Source organism: Cricetulus griseus, chromosome 6, assembly GCF_003668045.3.
Source record: "Cricetulus griseus strain 17A/GY chromosome 6, alternate assembly CriGri-PICRH-1.0, whole genome shotgun sequence".
NCBI classification, from domain to species: domain Eukaryota; kingdom Metazoa; phylum Chordata; class Mammalia; order Rodentia; family Cricetidae; genus Cricetulus; species Cricetulus griseus.
Window position 1 is genome coordinate 141926125 of NC_048599.1, and position 22148 is coordinate 141948272.

At 49.3% G+C, this 22148-nt stretch overlaps 3 protein-coding genes across 5 annotated transcripts in view; 2 read left to right on the forward strand and 1 right to left on the reverse strand.

Annotated features, from left to right (window-relative positions):
* On the forward strand, positions 1–15098 carry Phyhd1 (phytanoyl-CoA dioxygenase domain containing 1). Of its 2 annotated transcripts, none has more exons than XM_027423174.2 (11): positions 1–163; positions 2231–2389; positions 8656–8731; positions 8877–8924; positions 9730–9785; positions 10340–10402; positions 11137–11158; positions 13342–13470; positions 13557–13673; positions 14485–14614; positions 14712–15098. In XM_027423174.2, the coding sequence occupies exons 1-11, from the start codon at positions 131–133 to the stop codon at positions 14755–14757; spliced, it is 879 nt and encodes a 292-aa protein (XP_027278975.1). In that variant the 5' UTR covers positions 1–130; the 3' UTR covers positions 14758–15098. The 2 variants fall into 2 exon arrangements, with proteins under 2 accessions (XP_027278975.1, XP_027278976.1); XM_027423175.2 differs by lacking the exon at positions 1–163 and adding an exon at positions 173–324.
* A 3112-nt stretch (positions 15099–18210) lies between these two features.
* Dolk (dolichol kinase) lies at positions 18211–20365 on the reverse strand. Its single transcript, XM_027423178.2, has one exon. It carries the CDS (start codon positions 19979–19981, stop codon positions 18371–18373), a length of 1611 nt encoding a protein of 536 aa, XP_027278979.1. The 5' UTR covers positions 19982–20365; the 3' UTR covers positions 18211–18370.
* The window catches only part of LOC100753702 (nucleoporin NUP188 homolog), a 55612-nt gene continuing 53806 nt past the window's right edge, over positions 20343–22148 (forward strand). The window contains exon 1 of one of the 2 annotated variants that reach the window (XM_035446980.1): positions 20343–20404. In XM_035446980.1, coding sequence (XP_035302871.1) covers positions 20373–20404 — 32 coding nt within the window. In that variant the 5' untranslated portion in view covers positions 20343–20372. The remainder of the gene's footprint in view (positions 20405–22148) is intronic. The other variant, XM_027423177.2, reaches the window with a different exon arrangement.

Below are 22148 nucleotides of genomic sequence, written 5' to 3' on the forward strand. Positions count from 1 at the left end.
TGGGGAGGGTGGAGCTGTTTTCTGGGTAGTTAAGAGTTAAGCCCTTCTGGACTTCCTCACTGGTCTCTTCCTGAACTTCCTCCTCTCCAGCCCTGGAGTCAGCACCCTGAGCCAGCAGTGTCTTGTCCCCATGGCCTGCCTGAGTCCCTCTCAGCTCAAAAAGGTAGGGGCCTACAGCTGGAGAGGGTGTAGACCTCTTTAGTGACCCTTGGATTTAGCCTACCGCTGACATTTCACAAAGAAGAGAAGGTTCCCAGGGCATAAACCCTAAATTCTGTGTATATAGCCTGAATCGGAGAGATCACAGACAACCCTCCACCCCAGGTAGGGTATGGGGGGGGGCATTTGGGGTAGGGGGTAGAGAAGTCAGAATTCAGATTAGTCAATCCAGCCAGCCCTGGGGCCTATTGAGGAAGGCAGGGAAACTACATGGGGATAGGCCAGTAGATAGGTCAGTCCCATTATGAAAGCCTGTCATATAGGGGTTAGGAGTTGGAATACACACTCTTTAAAATATCCACCCATGAATTCAAATGTCAAGACTGTTAATGTTTTAGATCTAGCCTTCCTTTGGATCCTTGTTTCAAAGTCCCTCCTGGAGCTGTTGTTGTAGCTTAGTAGTTGAGTGCTTGCTGGTGGCCCTGATAGATTCCAACACACACACACACACACACACACACACACACACACACACACACACACGCATGCACACGCACGCGCACACTCACACACTCTACTCTCTCATGACAACTACCACTGTTGCTTATCTGTGGCTAAATACTCACTGGAAATCAGTCCTTTTTTCATATCTCACAGTATCCAGGGACAGAGGCCCTTGTCAGTATCACCTCCCCCCAACCCCAGGGTTTCTCTGTGTAGCCTTGGCTGTCTTGGAATTCACTATGTAGATCCAACGGGCCTCAAACTAAGAGATCAGCCTGCCTCTGCCTCCAGAGTGCTGGAATTAAAAGACATGGGCCACCACACCCAGCTCATCTTTGCTTCTGACCCTTAGTTTTATTTAGTTTTCTTTTTCAATGCCAGGGCCTTGTACATGTTGGGCAGTCAGTCACTCCCGGATGACATCCCAGCCCTTCAGATGCCCTTCTTCATTGTATGTTTCTCAGAATAAAAAGACAGGCCTACATCAGAATGAGTCCTCTGTGTTCACCCCACCAGCTTCCCACTAGACTCAGGAGAAAGGCCATCTCTCTCTGCCCCAGCCCTGCCTCCTTCCCGTTGGCTCATCCAGCCCCCTCCTCACCCTGTGCTCCATCCCTTCCCAGTTTCTCATGTTCTTCCAGTGTCCAGAGGCTTTGCAATCCCTATTTATTTATTATGTATACAGTCTTCTACCTGCAGGCCAACAGAGGGCACCAGATCTTATTCAAGGTGGTTGTGAGCCACCATGTGGTTTTTGAGAATTAAACTCAGAACCTCTGGAAGAACAGTTGGTGCTCTTAACCACTGAGCCATCTCTCCAGCCCCAGATACTCTATCTTCAAGCAAACAAACAAAACAAAACAAAAGAAGGGGCCTAGAAAGCTCAGTGGTTAGGAACTCTTGTGCAGTCCTGAGGACCAGGGTTTGAATCTCAGCACTCACTTAACCTGCACATTCCTGTAAGCCCTCCTTCTGGGTGGAGACAGGAATGCTAGGGTTTACAGGCTATCAGTCTAGTGAAGAAGACATAACTCCAGGCTCAAGGAGAGTGGCTTCCTCAGGAATGGAAAGGGTGGTAGAGGGGTCATGCATAAACATGCACACTTGCAAACATACACACACACACACACACACACACACACACATGCACACACAGACACTCGAGCACACAGACACACACGCATGCACAAACAGACACACACACATGCACACACAGACACAGAGACACACACGCATGCACACACAGACACACACGCAGACACACACACACGTGATCTGTACTCAAACTGACACATTTACACATAAATGTGTAAGCAAAAAAATATTGTATTTCCATGTCCCAAACCCACTGGAGGCCAAAAGCAGAGACAACCTCCGCTTCCCTTTCCTTTCTAAGATCCAAGCAACCTGTATTGACTGTGCTCGTTCATTGAGCACCAGACACACATATCCAAGATAGGGGACAGAGCAGCAGGACACTTGATCTTGGTTCAGATTTGTGGTCAAACATGGATTATAAGGAATGGGTAAGGGTAGAAAGAATCCCGAGTCTCATTTCTGCCTGCAGTTTCAGGAGGATGGGTTTCTGCTGTTGGAAGGATTCTTGACCGCAGAGGAGTGTGTGGCCATGCAACAGAGGATTGGTGAGATTGTGGCTGAGATGGACGTCCCTCTGCACTGTCGGACAGAGTTTTCCACCCAGGAAGATGAGCAGCTTAGAGCTCAGGTAGCTCCTGGGTCCATGAGGCTGGGCATCTGGGTTTGATGGGCACTCAGTACCCTCCTGAGGTAGCAGCCTGGATGGGAGGAGCCCAGGTCACAGGCTTCTTTTGATAAGGGATTGGAGCTCAGCCGTCTGCATGCCAGGTACCAGACTAAGGAGCTATGCTGTATCACTGTTCACTATGAATTTATGTGATGGTAGGATTGTTTTGACTTGGCACATGGGAAAAGCAGAGCTTTTCCTTGGGTAATACTGATTGCTCCAACCACACAGTTGAATCTACCTCACGTGGTGCTGGGCATTGATCTGCTGTGGTTCCTCAAGTTCTCTTGCCACAAAGAACCTTCTGTGACCAGAGTGAGCCCTGAAATTCTGATGGGCCACTCTGGGGTGAGTCATCCCCCACCCAGACTAGGAAGGCCAGTTGCTTCCCCAGTACGTGGTTCTTCCAGCCAGTTCTCTTAACCCTTAGTGTGGCAACAGGGCTCACTCTTACTGATGTCAATGAGCTTCTGCCATCTGATGGGCATAAACAGAATTACAACATCCAGAAGTGCCTTCCTCAGGATAGGGGAGGGTGGAGTCTTCAGAAAACACATTACAGACTTAAGTTTTTGGTTTTTTGTTTTTGTTTTTTTTCCAAATAGAAGGAGACACACACTCTAAGGAGTGAGAGGGCTGAATCTTGTCCTCTCCCCCAACTATCTGCTGACTTCAACAATCAGTAGATAGAAGAAATAGGAAGAATGAAAGAAGAAAGGGTGGGGGCTGGAGAGATGGCTCAGTGATTGAGAGCACTGACTGTTCTTCAGAGGGCCTGAGTTCAATTCTAGCTCCTACATGCCAGCTCACAACTGTCTGTACCTCTAGTTCTAGGGAATCCAGTACCCTCTACAAAAACATAAAATAATTTTTTTTTTTCAAGACAGGGTTTTTCTGTGTAGCCCTGGCTGTCCTGGAACTAGTTCTTATAGACTAGGCTGGTCTCGAACTCACAGACATCTGTCTGCCTCTGCCTCCCAAGTGCTGGATTAAAGGCGAGTGTAACCACTTGAGAGGCAGAGGCAGGTAGATCTCTGTGAGTTTGAGGCCTGGTCTACAGAGCAAGTTTCAGGACAACCTCCAAAGCTGCAGAGAAACCTGTCTTGAAAAACCAAAAAACTACAATAGTTTTTTTTTTAATTTATTTATTTTTATTTTATGAGCACTGATTGGTGTCAGATCCTTTGGAAATGAGTTACAAGACAGTTGTGAGCTGTCATGTGGGTGCTGGATATTGAACCCTGATCCTCAGGAAGAGCAGCCAGTACTCTTAACCTCTGAGCCATCTCTCCAGCCCATAAAGATTTTATTTATTTGTTATGTATACAGTCTTCTGCCTGCATGCCAGCAGAGGGCACCAGATCTCATTTAAGATGGTTGTGAGTCACCATGTGGTTGGGGGAAATTGAACTCAGGACCTCTGGAAGAACAATCAGTGCTCTTAACCTCTGAGCCATCTCTCCAGCCCAAAATAATTATTTTTTGTTTTTTGTTTTTCGAGACAGGGTTTCTCTATGTAGCTTTGGAGCCTATCCTGGTACTTGCTCTGGAGACCAGGCTGGCATCGAACTCACAGAGATCCGCCTGCCTCTGCCTCCCGAGTGCTGGGATCAAAATAATTTTTTTTAATCTTATGGAAGAGAGAAAGAGGGAAGAATGGAGGAGAGAGAACTGGGAGTGGTAGTGCACGCCTTTAGTTCCACCACTCAAGAGGCAGAGGCAGGTGGATCTCTCTGAGTTCAAGGCCAGCCTACTCTACAAAGTAAGTTCCAGGATGGTCAGGGTTACACAGAGAAATCCTGTCTCAAAAAACAACAAAAATAGGAAGAAAAAGAAAGGGTACTGTGGCCGAGCAGTAGTAGTGCACGTCTTTAATCCCTACACTTGCGAGTCAGAGGCAGGAAGATATATGTGAGTTCAAGGCCAGCCTGGTCCACAGTGTGAGTGCCAGGACAGGCTCCAAAGGGCATTGTGGTCTTTTCTAGATACTTTTTTGTCTTGTTTTGTTTTTTTGAGTTAGGTTTCTCTGTGTAGCTTTGGAGCCTATCCTGGAACTCACTCTGTAGACCAGGCTAGCCTTGAACTCACAGAGATCTGCCTGACTCTGCCTCCTGAGTGCTGGGATTAAAGGTGTGCGCACCACTGCCCAACCTCTAGATACTTTATTTCATGTGTATGGGTTTTGCTTGAATGCATGTATGTGTACCATGTGTACAGTGTGAGAGGAGTCCAGAAGAGGGGTCAAATTCCCTGAGACTAGAATTACAGAAAGTTGTGAGTTGTCACGTAGGTGCTGGGAATTGGTCCAGGGTTCTTGGGAAGAGCAGCCAGGGCTCTTCATCACCGAGCCATCTTTCTATTCCTAAGAAGCCATACAGTTTCAGCAAAACTGTGCATTTTAACTTTGCTCTTTTGTCTGGTGACACAGCTGCCGTGCTGGGTGGAGGCAAGGAGAGCACCTTCCTCACACAAAATGTTTGCTTGATTGGTTGGTTGGTTGGTTGGTTTTTTGAGACAGGGTTTCTCTGTGTAGCCTTGGCTGTCCTGGAACTCGCTCTGCAGACCAGGATGGCCTCGAATTCACAGAGATCCACCTGACTCTGCCTCCCATGTGCTGGGATTAAATGTGTGCGCCACAAACACCTGGCTTTGCTTGTTTGTTTTGAGATAGGTCTCACTCTATAGCCTTGTCTGTTCTGGAATTGGCTATATAGCCCAGGCTGGCCTCGAACTCACAGAGAACCATTCTGTCACTTTGAGCTCAGGACCCCATAGGTCATATAAGATACTAAACATAGAAAATAGGCTCAGCCACCTGCCAATGTGAGTTTTCTTAGCATGTTTATGGCTAGGAAAAGCTGTTCAAGTGGGCAGGTGTGACAGTGACTTCTTGTTAATGTGACAAAACCTGGCAATCAGGAGGTTAGAGCTATTGGGCTCACTGTTTGAGACAGTTCAGTTCATGGTTACGTGGCTTCATGGCAAGGAGGTCATGATCCATGGCAGCTGGGGAAGCGGAGAGAGTACAGAGGAAGGGCCTGTGGCAAGATGTACCTATCTTAGGTAAGCTTTACTATTACTGTGACAACAGCAACTCTTTTTTTTTTAAAAGACTTTATTTATTTATTATGTATACAACATTCTGCTTCCATGTATATCTGCACACCAGAAGAGGGCACCAGATCTCATTACAGATGGTTGTGAGTCACCATGTGGTTGCTGGGAATTGAACTCAGGACCTCTGGAAGAACAGTCAGTGCTCTTAACCTCTGACCCATCTCTCCAACCCCACAGCAACTCTTATAAAGAAAGCATTTCATTGAGGGGGCTCACTTAACAGTTCCGAGGTTCAGTCCATCATGGTGGAGAGCTTGGCAGCGTGCAGGCAGACTTGATACTGGAGAAATAGCCAAGTGCCCTACGTCTTGCAGGCTACAGGGAGTCGACTAAGTGGATAGTTTCTGAGTCTATGAAACCTCAAATCCCACCCCCACAGAGACACACTTCCAACAAAAGGCGTGGCCCAGATTAAAGGTGTGCCCTCTAGCCTCAAAATCTGAATTAAAGGCTGTGTCACCCAGCCTCCTCCAGCAAGACCTCACTTCCTCCAACAAAGCCACACCTCCTAACAGTGCCATTTCCTATGAGCTTATGAGGGCCAAATACATGCAAACTTCCCAGTGACCTACTTCCTCCAACAATGTCCAGACTCCTTTGAACCCACCCAGCCATAAGCTCATCAATAGACTAATAAAGGAGCCAAGTTAGTACCCTCCCTATCGAGAGACGCCCCAGCTGGGGACCGAGCCTCCAACAGATGAGTCCATTTGGGAGGGTGATTTTATATGTAAAGTATAAAAACTGATGCCAGGTGGTGGTGGTGGTACAAGCCTTTAATCCCAGCCCTTGGGAGGCAGACATAGGCTGGTGTACAGAGAGTTCCAGGATAGCCAGGATTGCACACAGAGAAACCCTGCTTAGGTGTAGTAGAGGTGTTTGATTTTTTTTTTTTTTTCCCAGACATGGCTTCTCTGTGTAGCATGCTGGCACTTGCTCTGGAGACCAGGCTGGCCTCGAACGCACAGAGGTCCACCTGCTTCTTTCTCCCGAGTGCTGGGATTAAAAGCGTGTGCCACAAACGCCCGGCGTGGTTTTTTGTTGTTGTTGTTTTGTTTTGTTTCCCTTCGAGGACTGAGCCAGATGGCTCTCAATCAGTAAGCTTCTTACCAAACAAGGGTGAGGACTCGTGTTCAGTCCCTAAAACCAACATTAAAAAAGTTGAGGTGCATACTGGTACCAGTGCTGGATATTCTGCTGGATCCTCCAGCTCACTCCTGCTTGATCTTGAAAGCCCCACTCCTCTCTCTCAAACCCCACCCTGCCAGAGAATTAGAGAATCTCTAAGAAAGAAAAGGCACCAAAAAGCCCAACTGCATTCTTGGCAGCTGGGGCAGCTTCTCTCCTGAAGAAGCCCAAGTCCCAGCCTAAGGCACTCAGCTTTAGACCATGCTTGGGCCTGAAATCCCGTTGTGCCAGACATGTCATCACTCCTTGCCTATAACCTATACAAGCTCCCTGCTTTAGTTCAGGCTTGTGACTTCTCTTGCTTCCATCTCTGGGGCTGGAGAACTCACCTGGAAGTTGCTTTGTTCAAATAAACCTGTTCTTTTACTTTTTCTGTCTGGCTTGATCTGGCTTACTGTGTCGACAGAGAAACCTAACAGGGTACAGAAAGCCTATTACTGGAGAGCTGGAGACAGGTGGATGGATCCTTAGGGCTTGCTGGCCTGTAGGCGGAGTTTTTCTGTACCTCAGCAGTCCCTCCCAAATAACCACACAGACACTTATTATTAATTATAAATGCCTGACAGATAGCTCAGGCTGGTTATTAGCTAACTCTTACACTTTATTTATTTATTTTGGTTTTTCGAGACAGGGTTTCTCTGTGGCTTTAGAGGCTGTCCTGGAACTAGCTCTTGTAGACCAGGCTGGTCTCAAACTCACAGAGATCCGCCTGCCTCTGCCTCTGCCTCTGCCTCTGCCTCCTGAGTGCCGGGCCCCATATTTCTTATTTAAGTTCTACCAAGTGACTCATACCTTGATACCTCATTTTCTACATATCCTTGCTTCCTCTGTGTCTGGCTTGCCGCTCCCCTGACTCTGCCCTTCTCCCTCCCAGTGTCCCCAGTCTGGTGTTCCCACCTACCTTATCCTGTCCAGCTATGGGCCAGTCAGCTTCTTCTTTTTTTTTTTTTTCTTTATATTTTTTCTCTCTTATTATTATTATTAATTCATGTTAGGGAACAGGCTTGTTTCACATGTAATTCCCCTCTCCCTCTCCAGCTTCTTTATTAAACCAATCACAGTATAATTTATGCAGTGTACAGAAGGATTATTCCACAGCCCTGGCCAGCTGGCCTAGACTAGTTAGGGAATTCTAGGCCAGTGAGAGACTTTGTCTTAATGAAAACAAGTTGGATGGCTCTGAAAGAATGGCACCTGAGCCGGGCGTTGGTGGCACACGCCTTTAATCCCAGCACTCGGGAGGCAGAGGCAGGCAGATCTCTGTGAGTTCGAGACCAGCCTGGTCTACAAGAGCTAGTTCCAGGACAGCCTCCAAAGCCACAGGGAAACCCTGTCTCGAAAAACAAACAAACAAACAAACAAACAAACAAAAAAAGAATGGCACCTAAGGTTCTCCTTTACCCACCACCCTCATGCCTGTACACACACACTTTTTTAATATATAAGATTGTCGGGGCTGGAGAGATGGCTCAGAGGTTAAGAGCACTGACTGTTCTTCCAGAGGTCCTGAGTTCAATTCCCAGCAACCACATGGTGGCTCACAACCATCTGTAATGAGATCTGGTGCCCTCTTCTGGTGTGCAGATATATATGGAAGCAGAATGTTATATACATAATAAATAAATAAAATCTTTAAGAAAAAAAAGATTGTCAACTTATGCAGACTTACCTGGTCAAAGCTCTATGGTAAATTAAGGAGCATTTGTAAAAAGAAATGTCCAGGAAATTTCAATTTGTAGCTTCAGGCACCTGGAGTTTTAATCCATTGTGTGTACCTCAGTGGTCACGTCTGAGAAGCCTCCCTGGGGAGGGAGGGCATCTCTAGTTCTGTGGGATGGGCTGCACCTGAATCCTCTCCTCTCTTTATCACACCCAGCTCTGTCCCCAACCATTCTCTAGTCCCTCTTATGTCCCCTCCACAGGGCAACACAGACTATTTCTTGAGCAGTGGTGACAAGGTTCGATTCTTCTTTGAGAAAGGCGTTTTTGACAAGAAAGGTCTGGAGCGGGGCTCTGGGGACACGAGGGTGGGTGGGGCTGGATGAGGGTAGCTACCTCCTGGGGCTGGGAGGGAGCTGAGACCAGCCACCTGAGGGAAGCTGGACTCCAGGTCTTCTGCCTTTGTCTGTTTTTTGTGCCACAGGAAATTTCTTGGTCCCTCCAGAGAAATCTGTCAACAAAATCGGTCATGGTAAGGAGGAGTCTGGGAGTACAGTAAGGAAAATAGGGCATCTGAGATCTGAAGAGTTTAATTAAGACAAGAGCAAAGCCCACCATAAGACGGTAATTGACCACAGGGCTGTGGTGATGCACCCTCTAATCCCAGCACTCGGGAGGCAGAGGCAAGTGGATCTCTGTGAGTTTGAGGCCAGCCTGGTCTACAGAATTAGTTCCAGGACAGCCCGGGCTACACAGAGAAACCTTGTGTGGGTTGTCTGGCTTAGTAGTAAATACATTTATCCACTGAGCCATCTCACTGGCCCTCTTTTTTGTTTTTGTTTTTCCTTTTTTTGTTTGTTTTTGTGTTTCGAGACGGAGTTTCTCTGTGTAGCTTTAGAGCCTGTCCTGGAACTTGCTCTGTAGACCAGGCTGGCTTGGAACTCCTGCCTCGGCCTCCGGACTGAGTGCTTGCCTACTACACATGAAGCCCAGGGTTTCATCTCTAGCACTGTATAAATCAGGCATGGTGGCCTGTGCCTTTGATCCTGGCACACCGGAGGTGGAGGCAGGAGGATGGGAGGGTGAAGGTCATCACAGGAACATAGTAAGTCCAGGCCCTGCTGGGACACATGATTCCTGCTGCAAAAGCAAAATAAAACAAAAAAGGATTGAGGCTCTTCACAGAATAGGGTCAAGAAGTCTGTGGCTCTTTGCTTAGTTATAAACAAGCAGGAAGTTTAGAATAGGTAAAAATTTCAAAGTGAGGCCTGAGTCTGGTGTCCAGGGTGTGGGACACAGGGACCCAGGCTGCCCATGTACCTAACTCTGACCCATAGCTCTGCACGCCCATGACCCTGTCTTCAGGAGTGTGACACATTCTCCCAAGGTGCAGGTGAGTGGGGGCCAGAGGCGAAGGTGGGAAGATGTAAAGAACAGATGTGTGTGAACAGCCCCCAGTGTGTGTGTATGAACAGGCCTTAGTGTGTGTGTGTGAACAGCCCCCAGTATGTGTGTGTGAACAGGCCCCAGTGTGTGTGTGTGAACAGGCCCCAGTGTGTGTGTGTGTGTGTGTGTGTGTGTGTGTGTGAACAGGCCCCAGTGTGTGTGTATGAACAGGCCTTAGTGTGTGTGTGTGAACAGGCCCCAGTGTGTGTGTGTGAACAGCCCCCAGTGTGTGTGTGTGTGTGTGTGTGTGTGTGTGTGTGAACAGGCCCCAGTGTGTGTGTAACAGCCCCCAGTGTGTGTGTGAACAGGCCTGTGTGTGTGTGTGAACAGCCCCCAGTATGTGTGTGTGAACAGGCCCCAGTGTGTGTGTGTGAACAGGCCCCAGTGTGTGTGTGTGTGTGTGTGTGTGTGTGTGTGTGTGAACAGGCCCCAGTGTGTGTGTGTGAACAGGCCCCAGTGTGTGTGTGTGAATAGGCCGGCAATGTGGCTTTCATCTTCCAGGCTTTGGTCAGAAATTTGGGCCTCCAGCTGCCAGTGGTGGTACAGAGCATGTATATCTTTAAGGTAAACTCTGCAGCCTCCCCATACCTCAGTTTACCCTCTGTAAGCTGATAGACTGTTCATACACAGCATCATCTTACCCTAGGCCAAGAACTGCTGGAACTGTAGTTAGGTTGCTGGGAGGGCCTGTGGAGCCAGACTCCAGCTAAGGTGCTTGGCACTCCATAGATGATCAATTAAAACCTGTTAGAGCCAGGCAGTGGTGGTTCATACCTTTAGTTCCAACACTCCAGAGGCAGAAACAGGTGGACCTCAGTGAGTTCTAGGCCACCCTGGTCTCCAGAGCAAGTTCTAGGATAGGCTCCAAAGCTAAAGAGAAACCCTGTCTCCAAAAACCAACAAACGAACCTGTTGGGAGAAGGAAGAGGGAGCCCAGTGCCCTTGTTCTATTGAATGCTCTGCTCTCAGCTCTTAAGAGCCAGCTCAACCTGACTTACCTAAGAAGCTGTCTAGATCCCCTGGGAAAAGAGCGGGGCCCCCGCAGGGTCAAAGCCTATTCTAGCTATTCCATCACTGGGTTCTGTTTTGTGGACTTGCAGGGTGGGTACATGCTGCCTCAGTGTAGACCTCAAACTCCTGTTGGGTGGAGTGGTTTCTCTTTGCAGCCCTCCTAGACTGAGCATACAGCAGGTGCTCAGTAGATGGGTGCTAATGCAGGGTGTAGGGACCTATAAGACTCAGGTCAAACCCCACTCTGCTCTCCTCTGTCTTGACCAGCTCTTTGCCCTCTCTTGCAGCAACCTCACTTTGGCGGTGAAGGTGAGTTGAGACTGGTTTGCTGTGGGAGCCAGAAGAGGCCTCAGGCTGGAGACAGAACAACAGTGCCCATTGGGTGTTTGAGGGGAGGAGAAACAGTTTCTGCAGTATCTGTGGAATGGACAAGAACCTGGGCCAGGCAGCCACCTTCCATCCCTGCCTAGAATAGTAGACTGGGAAAGGGTCCCTAGAGCCCCTTAGTACAGTGGTCCCAATTCCAACAGCACACTTAGCTGGCTGAGAGCAGAACCCTTGGTCCCACTCCCTAAGATCTACACCCCCCCATCCCCCACCCCCACCCCCGCTCCAAACACTAGCTTTGGCAGGGGTTCAGGTCCTAAAAAGGATGTGTGGAGTCAGCAGCAGGAGAGAAGGAGATGGTCAGGATCTGAGGGCGAATCGGGATGGCTGCCAGCAGCGTTTGTTGAAAAAAAGAATACATCTTTTATACTTTTTTTTTTGGAGACAGGGTTTCTCTGTGTAGCTTTGGAGCCTATCCTGGCACTCGCTCTGGAGACCAGGCTGGCCTGGAACTCACAGAGATACGCCTGCCTCTGCCTCCCAAGTGTGGGAATTACAGGCATGCACCACCACTGCCCAGCTGGTTTTCTTTTTTTTAAATACTTATTTTTATGTTTGTCTGTGTGAGGGTGTATTCACTGGAGTTATAGACAGTTGTGAGCTCTCATTCCCCTGGAACTGGAGTTTCAGACACTTGTGAGCTGCCAAGTGGGTGCTGGGAATTAAACTTGGGTCCTCTGATAGAGCCACCAGTGCTCTTAACCACTGAGTCATCTCTCTAGCGCCCTCTCTAAGATCTTAAGTAAGTCAGCATGAGCCTACAAGGCTGTATTTAAAAAAAAAAAAAAAAAAAAAGATACTCCCTGCCCTCCAGAAGGCAGAGGCAGTTGGATCTCTGAGTTTGAGGCCAGCCTGGTCTACAGATCGAGTTCCAGGACAACCAGGGCTACACAGAGAAACCTTGTCTTGAAAAACAAACAAAAGAGTTACTTTTTTTTTTTGGGGGGGGGGTTTGTTTGTTTGTTGGGGGACAGGTTTTCTCTGTGTAACAGCCCTAGTTGTCCTGGCTGGCCTTGAACTCACAGCTATCCGTCTGCCTCTGCCTCTGTACCACCCCACCCAGGAAGAGTTTCTTTTTATTTATATGTTATAGATATTTTGTCTGTGTACCACATGTGTGTGGTGCCTGTGAAGACCAGAAGAGGGTGTTGCATCCCCTGAAATTGGAGTTACACATGGTTGTGAGCCACCATATGGGTTCCTCTGAAGGAGCAGTCAGTGCTCTTAACTACTGAGCTCTCTCTCTAGCTCACAGATCTGTATTTTTGATCACCCTGCTCCCCTGACTCATTCAGTTTTAGGGACTCCATGGTGGGTGAGTGGCTGACTGCTGCTGGACCTCTCATAGGCAACTCTTTCCTTCTTTGCTGCTGCCCAAGTCTGACTCCTCCCTTGGCCCCAACCATCTCCCTGTACGCTACCTTGGCCATATTTTCTTCTCAAAGATTTTGAAGCCCCCCTGACTGGACACATTCCTCTGGATAACACTAAGTTGGGTGCTGAGAATGCACAGTTACCCAAGGAGAATGAAGTTGAGACTGGCACCATGTTACTTGACACTGTATACAAAGCTCCTCTGTCTCGTGGCTTCTCCATTCAGGGTGTGCCTGGCATCAACATAGGAAGGCTTTTAGAAAGTGGATGCAGGGGCTGGGGCTATGTCTCCTGACTTATAAAACAGGAGGCTGTGCTGTGGCATAACCCTCTGGTTCCAGCGACTGCTTACTGAGACCCTGTGTCAAAACAAAAGAACAAAGAGGACTAGGGCTATAGGTCAGTGGGGAACACTTACCTCATATGCAAATATGGATGCTATTCTGGTCTGGTGACACAAGCCTATAGTCCCCTGTACTAGGGAATTTTACTAGGTCGTCTTATAGAAGCCTCTAGCAGGCCTTTGAGGCAGGCTGTAATTGGAACCACACTAGAGAAACTTTCAGGGATGCAATCTGTTGCCTAGAGCTTGTAGGCTAGGCAGTAGTGAGAGACTCTTCACTGGTGAGAGGAACATTGGTCTTGGGAAGATTATGGAATGAGAACTTGGCCAAGGTGAGGTGGGGCCTAGCCAAGGGCCCTGTACTCACCCCTAGGTGGATCTATTGCAGTCTTCCCTCACCAAGATGCTACCTTTCTGTACACGGAGCCCCCGGGCCGTGTGCTGGGCGTGTGGATTGCGATAGAGGATGCTACGCTGGAGAACGGCTGCCTCTGGTTCATCCCTGGCTCCCATACTAGTGAGGACTCTATCTATCTCTGCCCAGCCTTCCCAGGGAGAGGGACATATGAAAAGAGAGACTAAAGGCTCCATATTGGCCCACAGGCCGGGTGTCAAGAAGAATGATCAGAGCCCCTGCAGGCTCCAGGCCTGCCACCAGCTTCCTTGGGTCAGAGCCAGCCTGGGATAATAACCTCTTTGTGCCTTTGCCAGTGCAGAGAGGTAGGTGGTCATGTCTAGAGGTCTGTTTGTCCCACCCCTGGCATCCAAAGGGTTCCATGGTGCCTGCCACCTAAGGGCCATGAAGTCATCACAAAATGGGAGGTGGGGTGCTGGTATTGGGCTTGCATGTCAGCAAACAGTATGCTTCCGGCAGGCTTCTGAGGTCAGGCCAAAGCCCAGACCCTTTGTAGAGGCCACTTCTTGGTAGATGATTGAATCTCAGAGCCTCAGCTTTTTCAAGTAGAAGGCAATGGCTGTGGGATGTTTACAGGGACTCTGTGAGTTGCACAATTGTTTGGTATGTGCTGGCAGGTGCTGCCTGCCTTTCCCTAGGGAAAGGGGATCCTGGGTTCCAAGTCAGTGTCATCAGGTCCCGGCTGACTGATTCTCCTGTCCGGGGAAGGGAAGGCCTTTATTATTGTATTATCTTGTTTTTGTTTTGTTCAAGACAGGGTTTCTCGGTGTACCCCTAGCTGTCCTGGAACTTGCTTTGTAGACCAGGCTGGCCTTGAACTCACTAATACAGGCCTGCCTCTGTCTTCCAAATACTGGGATTAAAGGTGTGTCTGCCCTGGGGAGGCCCTTCTTAAGGCTTCCTGGGGCAGGTCACAGTGGAAAAGACTCAATCCCAGGGGAACCTCTGTCTAACACATGGCCTCATTCTGGAGCAGGTGTGAGGATAGAGCAGAGAGGGTGGGGGACACTTTACTCTGATGGAGGAGGGCTGTGTTCCCCTACTGCCTTGGGAAGAGGAAGACTGTGCTATGTGGGGGGGGTGTGACTTGCTGGTAACTGGGTGTTATTCCCCAAGGGGGTCTGGTCCTGATCCATGGACAAGTGGTGCATAAGAGTGAGCAGAACCTCTCGGACCACTCGCGCCAGGCCTATACTTTCCATCTCATGGAGGCTGCTGCTGGCACTGTCTGGAGCCCAGAGAATTGGTAGGTAGCAGGGTTGATACATGCCTCCGAGAACTTCCTGAGAAGACCATCAAGCCTAGGCCCCGTGATCCCTAAGGCCACCTCTTGCACTCTGCAGGCTCCAGCCCACAACTGAGCTGCCTTTCCCCCCACTGTACATCTAAAGGCCCTGGCAAAACTGGGCTGGTCCTCCAAGGAGTGAAGCTGTCAACACCAGAGCCTCTGGCTGCAAACCAAGGGCACATCTTCCTGTATGGGCTTTCTTTCTGATGGTGTCTATGACCTTTGGTCCAGCAGACAGGGAGCCAAGAAGCAGAAGTGGCAGGGCAGTAGCCCAGGCTGGGTGGAGGGCTTCCTCCACAATTTTGCCTCTCTGTCACCTTTCTGTCCTAACCCAGCCTCCTGAAGTGGCCTCTCAGCAGCGAAAGGATTCTGGTTGAGTTCCAGTTTTCTCTTGGGTGGAAATTACTGTGTAAAGCACCGAATAAAAATGACTTAAAATATATTTTATGTATATGAGTGTTTTGTGTGTGTATAAGTCTGTGCACCACTTGTGTGAAGTGCCTGTGAAGGCCAGAAGAGGGAGCTGGATTCCCTAGCACTGGAGTTGCAGATGGTTGTGTGCTGTCATGTGTCTGCTGGGAACTGAACCTGTCTGCAAGAGCAGCCAGTGCTCTTAACCACTGAGCCATCTCTCTAGCCCCCACAAAATGACTTTTGGACACAGCTTCTCCATCCATCCTTCTCTCACTAGCAGCCCTGCAAAAAGCCATTAAGGGCACCCCACCCTGTTTCATGTGGTTACACACAATAATAGTGAACAACATTAGTGCACACTCACTGTGCACACTTTATCTCAAGTCCTTCCCAGGAGAGGCAGGGATTCTCACCTGTGTTTGTGGACCCAGGACTTGACCAGGAAAGGGCAAGTGACCTGCCTAAGTCACACAAATGCTTTGTTATCCTGTCCCCTCCAGTCCTGAGTGTCTAATCTCTAACCCCTTTGTCCTCTGCTGGAAGGTAGAAAGAACCCTGGGGCTAGGAATCCAGTTTTAGGTCTTGATGGCTCTGTGTCTTAGGCCAGATTGCTCTCAGGTCTCAGGCCAGGTCCTTCCTTCTCAGGGCCTTTCATTCCTGTGTAGCAAAGGTCAATGAGGGCCTGCCAGAGTCACTCTTGTGGGTAGCAGCACCTTCTAGAACAACTACTAGATTCCAGTCCTGCTTAGCTCAAGACTGACCAGATACTGCAAGCAGAGAGGAGTTACCTGTTGCAACCACAGATTTTTTTTTTCTTCTTAAAGCAAAAAGCTTTGCTTTAAGCTCAGTTGTTTTTCACAACCCCCAGTGTCACACACACTTTTTTAAAAAAAGATGATTCTGTATACCCTTGATTGTCCTGGAAATAGCTCTGCTGACTAGGCTGTCCTAGAACTCATAGAGATCCATCAGCCTCTGCCTCTGGAGTGCTGGGATTAAATATGTGTACTACCACCTGGTGTAAAGACTTATTTTATTTGTTATGTGGATGAGTGTTTTGCCTGCTTGTATGTCTGTGCATCACGTGTGTGCTTGGTGTCTGGAAGAGGGTGTCAATCCTCCTGGAACTGGATTCTGGGAATGGTGAGTCAGCAGCTGAGCCATCTCTCCTGCCCTAACATGGAACTATCCACTGAGCTATCTTGGTGGCCTTCTAAAAGAAGTATTTTGAGCAGGATGTCACAGCAAATGCCTTTGATCCTAGAGGGGAGGCAAAGCAGGTGAGAGTTAGAGGGTAGCCTATTAGCAAATTCCAGGCCAGCAAAAGCAAAAAAACAATGTGAGATCTTATCTCACACACACAAAAAAAAGATAGCATTTCACGTAGCCCAAGCTGACCCTGAACTTATTTTGTAGCTCAAGATAGCCTCATTTGTGGTCCTCCAACCAAGGAGGATTCTGAATGCCAGGATTATAAACTTGCCTCCTTCCCTCCCTACTTAAGTGAGGCCCAGCAAAGTTCTATGCCCTCAATCATTGAGTCACCTGCCTGGCCTTGGCAGCCACATCTGTAGCTTGGGTCTAGTCCTCTACCAACTGGAAAGCCCTGCAGAATGCTTTGCAAGACCAGGCAGGGAGTTAGTGAGCAAGCTGGTGCCCTTTCTCCAACATTGGGTCACCTTTGACACAGAGGAGAGTGAAGATTGGGTTTGTTACTTTCCATTGGCACCAGAGGAATGGCCGGGTGCTCTGAGGGAAAGAGCTTGGCATTGATTCCCAAGAAGAGACTTAAGCTGGCTTCTGGTCTTGGGAATCCTGGCATTATCTTCTCACTGATGACAACTGTTCATTTGTTTAGTCAATGTCTACCAAGTTCTTGCCACAGGGCCAGGCTCTGTGCAAACCCTGGGAGACATGGAGACTCAGGATGGAACTAGACAGCCTGCACCCATACCCACAGTGAGCTGTTATGAATTCTCCAGGAACTTCCCAGCCTCTGTGGATCTGGACTCTGCACCAGAAGAGAGAAATACAAGTTTGGCCAGGTCTGGATTGTAAGGGCTGTTAGCTTCATCCTTCTAGCTAGCAGTTCTCTCCCCTAGGCAGCAGAGTCAGGGTGGGGCCAGCTTTCTTCAGAGTTTCTATTCACACAAGCTGACCTATGGCTCTCTTCAGTTCTTCCTAGTCCAAGTAGGAGACACTGCATGCATTCAGTTCTTCGCCTCTTGGGTTTTCCTCTGAGGGAAGCCAGGAGATGAAAGGTCACTCCTGTTTCCAAGTACAACCTATCTTCTTCCTATCTTGCCTGGCTTTTTTTCTGGGTAATAGTTTACTCCTGGGTAATAGTGACACTTCCCCATACTGATTTCAGAGGTGGATCACAGGCTGAATACTTAAAAAAAAACAAAAAACAAAAAACCAAACCCTTAGTGTAGTATATGTGTGGCATCTGAGAAGGCATGCATGAGCCAGCACGCACACATGGAGGTCAGAGACAGCTCTGGGAAGTCAGGTCTCCCCTCTCACCTTTATTTGGCTCTAGGGACTCATCCTCGTTTTGCAGGTACTTTTACCCACCGACCCATCTTGATGGCCTCCAGACAGAATACTTTGGATACCTCACATCCTCACATACCTCTTCTTCTTCTTCTTCTTCTTTTTTTTTTTTTGGTTTTTTGAGACAAGGTTTCTCTGTGTAGCTTTGGAGCCTATCCTGGCACTCGCTCTGGAGACCAGGCTGGCCTTGAACTCACAAAGATCCGCCTGCCTCTGCCTCCCGAGTGCTGGGATTAAAGGAGTGCGGCCACCAACGCCCGGCCACATACTTCTTAATAAAGCCTTCTAGGATCCAGTGAGCGTCAGGCCGTCATTCTTCCCATCATACAGATAGAAGAATTGAGGCGTAGACTCACCCAAGGCTGCCATACGGTTAAGCTGTAAAGCCAAGGATTTTGATCAGATTTGTTTGTCACCAGACACCTAAGCATTAGGCTTTCTGTTCTGCTGCCTACAAGGTCCACTCTAACCATGCCCTACCCAGGCTACAAGATAGGGGCTCTGCAGCATATACAACTTCCCTGAATTGGTGTATGCCTTTAAGCCTTTTTGTATTCTTATTATCAGTAAAAAATAAAACCAAGAGAGCTTTACTTGTTTATTTTAAGTCTGAATCAATTGAAAAAAACCAAATCTACTTTTCACTCCTCAGTTCTTGGTGTCCAAGTAGCTGCTGTGGGAACCATTTATTCTTTCTCCCTATTTCTGTTTCCACCATCACAACTGCTACTACTACTACTACTACTAGGCCATCAGCAATATCAGTAGGTAGAGAGGCAAAAGGAGATTGTCTATTTGAGTAGTGTATGCTTCCAGGAGCGACACAGTGCTGATAGATCCCAAAATCCAAGCATAACTGTAGTTCAGGTCTACTCCACTGTCAAAGATTAAGATCAGAGCTACAGAGATGATCTGTGCAAATATAGATGTCATAGTCCCCTCGAATGTTTTCTTAGTTCCAGGCCAGCGGATCTCCCCCATGGTGCTGCCAAATATGGAGGCAACAGTATCACCCACACCCACCGCCAGGACCCCAGCATAGGGGACCAGAGCTCTTGCTCCTCCCAGGCTGTCCTTCTGTGTACAGGGCCTGGGAATCAGCCAAATGGGAAGAGACATGCCCAGAAGCAGGTAGATGTGTGTTAGGATAAGGGGTCCACTGTCTCGTTCATCCAGGAAGAGAGACAGAAGGCTCCGAAGAGTGTGACCCAAGGGCTTGATTCGGAAATAGCGCACATATTCCAGGAAGATGAAGACGGCCAGGCATACCGTGGCAGCCACATATAGTAGTGGCCGGTCAAAGATGATACCTGGGATGTAAGTGGCTACCACAATGAAGTGGAAATACTTTCTCGTAATGGCAGGAGCCTTGTGTTTCTTGGACTCAGAAGATGACCGCTTGGCATTCTGGTACAGCACCACCAGGCAGGCCATGGTGGCCAGCAAAGACCAATAGGCTAGGAGGTAAATTCGAGTTTCTGTGTAGAAGAGGAACTGAAGAAGCCAGAGCAGGGGGTTCCTACGAATGAGCCAGTGCAGCCAGGGCAGAACCACACCAAGGCCTAGCACACAGGTCATGAGGTGGAAGAAGATGGAAGAGGCCCATGTGCCCGAGTCCATGAAGACAAAGAGGGTGCTGAAGAAGACACCCATGAGCACCATCCCTACCACCACCACCAACAGGAAGAAGTCCACTGGGTCCCCTTGGCTTTCAGTCAGAGAGCGCTTGATGAGCTGGTTGAGGACGAAGCTAATGCCACCTAATACCAGCAGTGCCTCCCCAGGAGTGAAGCATCGGGGCAGCAGGTACAGCAGGATCATGTTGAGATAAACAAATACCAGCAGGACTTCCAGGACCTCGATCACCTCGCCCACACTGAGGGAGTGCTTCATAATATAAATGATAATGCCTCCGGCCAAACCCGAGATGGCGCAAGTATTGGTGGGCACCGGGCGAGTGATGCCCAATGCCAACACCGAGGAGAAGAGAGCCACTGCCATGCCGGTGGCTGCAACCACAACGCCAAAGCGCTCGAAGTACGGGTTACCCGCAGTCTGGCAGCGTTCCTTCATGACCAGCCCAAGCAAAGGCATGACCATGGAGGCTGGCAGTAAGCCACTGTTCGCGGACATTCGGAACTGGAAAACGGCATTGCCTTGCTGGAGCAGCCGGTCCCACTTGTACTGAACGTAGAACGCCTGCACTGCGAGGGCCACAGCGCACCACGAGTATCGGTCCCACACCGCAGCGTGGATGCTCAACACCACTGCGAACACCACTGCAGCCTCCGCCAGCACCGAGCCACTCAGCGGGAACCCAGACTCCGCGACTGGGGGAGGGCACTGTCGGGTCATGTCTCTAGGCCTTGGGTTCCTGGGGAAGCTTGGTGACAAGGGATGCTTTGGCCTCAACCAGCCAAGCAGAGGGCAACAGCTTCACCCAGCCAGCAACCTTCTCCAACTTCCAAAAGTGTGCTCCACTCGGGCCACTCTGAGGCCTGGGAGCCTGCGCCCCGTCACCCTCCACCGCTTGCGACCTACGGTGTAGCGGATGTTTTGCACTCTTCACCTCTCACGGGCTCCACCGCCTCTACCGCGGACGGCTCTCAGCCCTGGGCAGCGCCATCTTGACAGCCCCATTCTGGGCCCGCCCCACCATCACGTGACGGAAAGTCCCGCCCCTATCGCAGGGGCTCGGTCACGTGGGCCCGGTGTATGGGGGCGGGGCTGGGACGCGCGCGCGAAGATGGCGGCTGCCGCCGGTGGGCCGTGTGTGAGGTGCGGAGGAGGGCGCGGCGGCGGGGGAGGCTGTGAGGCGCCGGGTGGGAGCGGGGAGGGAGTTGGGAACGGGATTCGGCGGCAGTGGTGGAGAAGAGGCCAGGCTGGGTGGGCGGACACTCGCAGCGGAGGCGGTTAGGTCCAAACCGTCCCCGCTCGCGGCGCTGAGGACACTTCTTGAGCGGGCCGGCCGCTCTCCCTTCCCTTTCCGTGGTCCCTGTGCCCTCTGTCGACCCACGCCGCACTCACGCTTCCTCCAGCACGCTCCCTGTAGGCACTGCAGAACATTTCGGGGTCGCATGGGAGACACCCCCCTCCCCGAACCTCGCCATATCGTCCCCGCGCCCTGCCCCGCCTCGGGCGTGCCTTGCCCACGCCGCGGGTTCTTCCCGCGGACGTCCTTAGTTCCCGCCTTCTTTTATTTTTGGCTGATTCCAGTTATTGATTCATTCAGCAGACATGCCTTCATCTTCCAAGAGATTTCGGGTAGCTGCGCCAGGCTTCAGACACAAGATGGATTATTACAAAACACACACACACGGTTCTCACTTAGGGAGTGCTTTTTTTTTTTTTTTTTGGAGGCGAGGGCTCCTGTATCACAGGCTGGCCTTGAACTCCTATCCTCCTGCCTTTGCCTTAGTGCGGAAAGTACGGACATGAATTACCAGTCTTGCTTGCCTTTAAAGAGCGCTTACTAGCGCCAGACCCTGGGAAAGTGCCTTGCAGGAATTATCTCATTCATTTCTGACAACTAGGAGAGAGAGGTGCCTCCTGTTACACATGGCTCAAAAGTCCAGTTCATACAGGGATAGTCCCCCTCTTCTGTGATAATCCCCGTGAGGATTCAGATTGAAGACTTGTCAGACTAAAGCCATAATCAGACCTCTGTGCTTATTACATCTTCTACATTACAGACCAGACTTCCACTCTTAAAACCTAAACATACTTGTCATCTGGAATTGACTCTGCTAGTTTCATTTGGTTTTGTTCCCTGCTGAACCATTAAACACGCAGACAGACATGTATATATCTCACACATCGCCTGTCTTTCTCTAAATCAGCCTCTTCCTTTGGATTTTCCTGTGGATAAGGTATGATCCTTGTGAGTTTGGTTTTCTTTCCTCTGGTGTTTCATGCTAGTCCTTGTATCCACAGTTATGGATACATACGTGTATGAAACGTTAAAAAAAGTGAATTTTTCAAAAGGAAAGGAAAAGTTTGGCTTGCTAGTAGGCTTTCATTCGTGTTGAGGAACTTACCAAACCCATCCTTGAGGCTGTTCTTTGACTGATTCTAGGGTTTTTAATTTTTTTTAAAGATTATTTATTATGTATACCGTGTTCTGTATGCCTGCACGCTAGAAGAGGGCACCAGATCTCATTACAGATGCTTGTGAGCCACCATGTGGTTGCTGGGAATTGAACTCAGGACCCCTGGAAGAGCACCAGTGCTCTTAACCACTGAGCCATCTCTCCAGCCCCTTATTTTTATTTTGAGGTCCTAGGGGAACAAACCCAGGACCTCAGAAATTCAAGGTAAACATTCTACTACCAAGCCACAACCTGAGGACAATGGAATTCTAGGCACTGTCTTGGTCTGTTAGCAGAGTGATTTTTGGCACTGAAAAGCATGCTTCCTAGCAGTTGGAAATAGTTGTCTCTATTTGAAAACCTGAGATCTGGATCAAGAAAACATCCATCTTGTTCCTTTTGTCTATTGCTTTGTGGTTGCCCTTAGAAGTCAC